General features: G+C 35.9%; 1 protein-coding gene across 1 annotated transcript; it reads left to right on the top strand.

Annotated features, from left to right (window-relative positions):
* The first annotated feature begins 941 nt into the window (after nucleotides 1-941).
* Nucleotides 942-4,827, top strand: LOC144572201 (cysteine-rich receptor-like protein kinase 2). The gene is made up of 9 exons (XM_078321663.1): nucleotides 942-1,349; nucleotides 1,579-2,029; nucleotides 2,116-2,238; nucleotides 2,602-2,738; nucleotides 2,979-3,189; nucleotides 3,495-3,729; nucleotides 3,903-4,053; nucleotides 4,161-4,467; nucleotides 4,668-4,827. Exons 1-9 carry the CDS (start codon nucleotides 1,050-1,052, stop codon nucleotides 4,703-4,705), a joined length of 1,953 nt encoding a protein of 650 aa, XP_078177789.1. The 5' UTR covers nucleotides 942-1,049; the 3' UTR covers nucleotides 4,706-4,827.
* Nucleotides 4,828-5,179: the final 352 nt, after the last annotated feature.

Here is a 5,179-nt window from a genome sequence, read left to right on the forward strand (position 1 = left end):
ATTTAGTATCGAATAACCCAGATCGTGTAGAGGTACTCGTCAAACACTTAATTTAAACATCAGAGAAATAAAAGTTAACAAGACATCTAATTCACATCTACAGGTAATTTTGAAACTAATTCCGATATAGAGATTAATTTTGGGAGCAAAATGTAAAGGTAAGTTTTTTGTATTTGTTTGTGTGAGTGGTACAGGTACAGGTACAGGTACAGGTACAGGTACTGCAGCAGCAGCAGCGGAATTAAATTTTGAGTGTTGGAGTAATTAAGAATAACTTTTAGGATTACTAATTTGAATGCATTCATTCAAAGTTGATGACGGACGCCGACCCCTTCCACTTTGAATGGACATGGACATGGCATATAATTAAAATTAGCATCATTCAATTCAACTAAGGTCTACATAAAACAAACGATGGAGAGGAATGGACTTGCCAGCTACCACTGGGGGTATATGGACTCGCCACAGAGAATCTAAAAGTTAGGAACTGAAGTACACCTGTTGGCTGTGAAAAGTCAAAAAAGTAGTGATTGAATTCTTAGGAACCCAACGCCAGTCAAACCCCAAACTGACCTGCTTCTCTTCTCTTCTCTTCTCTTCTCTTTAATTCTTCCATTTTTCAACATAAGCAGGCTGCCATGTTCATATTGATATCTTTCGTATGGTTTTCTCTCTCTCCTACTCCTCTTCTTTCTTCATTTTCGAGCCATAATATAATATATAAGAGGCTTTCTTCATCAATTCATGTTGCTCTGTCTGTATCTGTATCTGTATCTGTATCTGTATCTGTATCCGTATGCATGCTATCTTTTCATTCTTTTTAGAGTTTGTTTTGCACTGTCTAAAAGCGTCACTCAAAATCTAAACTTATTGCTCATCAATTGATTAAACATTTTTTCTTCTTCTTCTAATTCTTAATTTCTCGTTTTACAGATTCATTTCTCAAGCACCATGCATGTTCCGATGATTTGACCTGTGCAATTAATTTTCAATCAATTTTAAAATTTTGGGGGTGTCTCTGTAATAGAAATTAGAATATACCACAAAAAATGACGTCTATGGCAATTATATTGCCAATTATCCTATTTTTTACACATTTATTTCTTCATAAGAATGTCATGGGTGACCCACGCACTACTTTAGTGGGTCAATTTTGTAACAATCAGGATCCCCAATCCAGTTCAATTTTGGCTGATTACTTCGTACCAGCAATGGATAACTTGTATACTAATGTTAGCTCAAATGGCTATGGTACTGCTGGTGTAGGATCTGGCCCCAATGCTGTTTTCGGGCTGGGTCAGTGCTTAGAGGATCTTACCTCTGTCGACTGTCAGTTATGCTTCTCTCAGGTACCAACTTTATTTCAATTTAGGATATGTGCGTTAATCTCTACCTAAAATATGTCTTTCAAACTATAAGGAGGTTATATGCAATGCAACAATTGTAAAGCTGAGAGGGGTATTGTGCAAAAAATAATTTCTTCCTATCAATTTAGGAAATGAGGTTTTTGTTTATATTCAGCTTTTAGGCTATATGGCAGGAAACCTGAGATTTCAAATGTGCCTTCAACTTTTGTAGGTGAGGTCTCTTTTGCCAAAATGCTATCCTAACACAGGTGGTCGAATATACCTCGACGGGTGTTACGGACGATATGGAAATTACTCTTTTTTCGGCGATGTCTTGGATTCCTATGACACAAATGTGTGTAACTCCACTTCCGGCAACTCGACTGGTCGTAATTTTTATGAAACAGTCAAGAAAACCGTTAACAACGTAACTCTAGCTGCTAAAAGCAAAAACGGGTTTGCAGTTGGATCCACTAAAGGATCTAATACATCTGTTTACGCATTGGTGCAATGCTGGCAGGTGCTGAACCAATCGGCATGTGGCACCTGTCTAGATGCTGCCACTTCTTCAGTGCTCGAGTGTGTGCCTGCTCTCGAAGGCCACGCTTTATTTGCTGGTTGTTATATTAAATACTCAAACAGGATTTTCTGGAATTTGAATGATACTGGTTCTAGTTCTTCAGGTATTATAAATAATTGTCCTGTATTATAATGATCTTATTCGTATATACTTGTATTAAATCACAATTTTTGTAATCTTAATTCACAGGTAACCACAATCTTGTTTGGATAATACTGGGACCTTGTCTTGGAGCAATTTTCATAATAGTTGGTATTTTGTTATGGAAGAAAAAAATATTCAGGCACAAATCAAGTGCAGAATCTTTAATGCGTAAGTACCCAATAATTATTTTCTCACACATGCAAATAACACAAAGTATTTGTCATATATTGCATTTGGCACTAAACATTATTGTTCTTTTTTATATTTTGTGACTAACACACTAACATGATGAGTGTGGTGTAAAAGATACATTATGTTAGTTCTGGAATTTGTTTGATTTAGTATAGAAAGAAGATAGGGGAACTTTTATCACTGCAATGAGAATTTTGATGGTTAGGTGTTGTTTGCAAATTACGCAGAATATATATAGGGTTTCGGTTGCAAATTCAAGAATTGTCAGCTGTTGATTTAATAGGTCATGGGCACTATCGAAATCTGATAGTAACACCTTATTCATTATTACTGTGACAGAATTATACGGTGCTGATCTTCCTCCTGGCATATTGCAATCCAGCCTTAATTTCAAATATGCGGAGTTGAAAAAGGCTACTGACAACTTCAATTTATCTAACAAGCTTGGTCAAGGAAGCTATGGAGCTGTGTTTAAGGTAATATTATGCTTAAACAGTACGGTTTTATACAGTGCTTATTATTAGTACTGACGATTAACCCACTGGTAGGGAATCCAATTACCTAAAACCACCACTGGTATGGAATCTGAGCCCAGTTTAAGGTTTACATTTACATTACCATCTTCGTCTTATATGGCTGATACCAACCTGACAGTACAGCATGTTATTTAGTTGGCATAAACATTTATAAAAAGATTAGTTAAATTTAATTTGTAGGCAATTCTTCCTGATGGAAAAGAAGTGGCAGTAAAAAGGTTGTTTCTTAACACGAGACAGTGGATCCAGCAATTTTTTAATGAGGTAGATTTGATAAGTCAAGTGCGGCATAGAAATCTGGTAAAATTATTGGGTTGTAGTTTGGATGGTCCCGAGAGTTTGCTTGTCTATGAATTCTACCCGAATAGAAGCCTCGACCTTTTCTTATTCAGTACGCCTTTCTCTCTCTTTTTCTCCCAGGGATCTTTTGTAATCTTGATCTTAATTTATTGGCATATTAGCAAAAATTTTATTCTTTGGTACTTAGGTTACATAGTCCTCTGACCCTCTGGATGAGAAAAAAAGTTTGTGTGTTAGGAACCCAGAATGCAATATGAAACAAAGTTTGACTTGCAGAAGAAAATTATCTGCAAGTCCCTAACAAAAGTTTGAATTTGTTTCATATTACCTTTTGAGCATTTGTTAGGGACTTGCAGAAAAGTTTGACTTGTTATTTGGGGTTGTTTGCTTTTACAGATTCAAGTAAAGAAAATTATCTGGACTGGAGCCAAAGACTAAATATAATACAAGGTGTGGCTGAAGGTCTATCATACCTCCACGAGGAGTCGGAGGCACGAATCATTCACCGTGACATAAAGGCTAGCAATATTTTATTGGATGATAAATTCAAGGCTAAGATAACAGATTTTGGCCTGGCAAGGGCATTTTCAGAAGATCAAACTCACATCACCACTGGAGTTGCAGGCACATTGTAAGATTCTCTCTCTCTCTCTCTCTCTCTCTCTCTCTCTCTCTCTCTCTCTCTCTCTCTTCATCCTCTCTCTTCTGGCTATGCTGAAAATTTAACATTTTATCAATTTTGAAGGAATATGTAATAACATATGCAAAGAATATCCCTTTGGTCTGACATCTTGGTTTATTCAGGGGATATATGGCACCAGAATACCTGGTTCATGGGCACCTGACCGAGAAGGCTGATGTTTACAGCTTCGGTGTGCTTGTACTTGAGATCATCACTGGTAAAAGATGTAGTGGGTCAGTCGGGTCACATGCTGGTCACTTATTATTATCCCAGGCATTTTTCAACCCCGTTTCTAGTTCACTGTTATATCACACAATACCAAACCATTGTCCCATTTGTTCTGTTTTAATTATTTGCTTGCTTGTTTTTTTATTTTTCAGGTATGGAACCATTACAGGTCCAAAACTATAGAAAAAATAGCTGATAAAGGAATTTATCAGGATTCCCTTAAAGAGGAGATATTTTCTGTTCTGCAAATAGGAGTACAGTGCACCCAGTCTAGTCCGGCTGATAGACCGATCATGTCAAAAGTGGTCGAATTGATCAGAAGACGGTCACCTGATACAGAGATCGTGATAAACGACCCTCCTTTCTTGAAAGTAGTCGATATGTTTGATCATAATATAGAGGAGGGGGAGAATTCACGCTTAATTTCTATCAATTCGGGTTCTGGGTTTTCAAGTTCAGGTTGGTCTCGTTTAACTGGTAGATAGGCAATTTTATTTGATATAGTCTATGTTGCTTGCCGTGATAGTTTTTGTAGTTGTAAAGAATAATAATATATATTACAACTTTCAGTGCCTCGTTTGATGACAAATTGTGGTGTTAATGGCAGTCATATTTATTTCATATCCAATTAGCACTTTTAACAGAGATAATAATTTAAGGTGGGAGCCTAGGAGCTAAAGAAGTACCAGAGATTTGATCAGATTGTCAAGTCTACAGCAAAGTTAAATAGAGGATCAGTATCCAGTGGCAGTGCTATTCTTTTGTGTTTGACATAAACAAAACAAAGATTTTGGATAAACAAGAGATAAATTGGGCCGATTTTAGAGCCCATTTTGTTGGTTGCGAGAAAAGCCCATGCCCTATTTAACATTTATTATTTGCGTTAATGGACCCGGCCAAGCACTTTCCGGTTTGTATATTTAAAAATTAATTAAAACTTGAAACTTTATTAAATATTAATTTTCAAGTTCAAAATTCCATATCATCATTTTATTTGAAAATTTAATCTTGTTTTGGGCATCTTAATTTTCTGGATATTTTTTTTCCGATCTAATTCTTATTTATTTATACATTCATAAGCGATTTTTTCTTGATTTTAAAAAAGCATAAAAAGAAAACATGATTTTGAGATCATTGTGATATCTTTACAATAAGTGTTGTATTTTTCATT

This window comes from Carex rostrata, chromosome 20, assembly GCF_964058835.1.
Source record: "Carex rostrata chromosome 20, lpCarRost1.2, whole genome shotgun sequence".
Lineage (NCBI taxonomy): Eukaryota > Viridiplantae > Streptophyta > Magnoliopsida > Poales > Cyperaceae > Carex > Carex rostrata.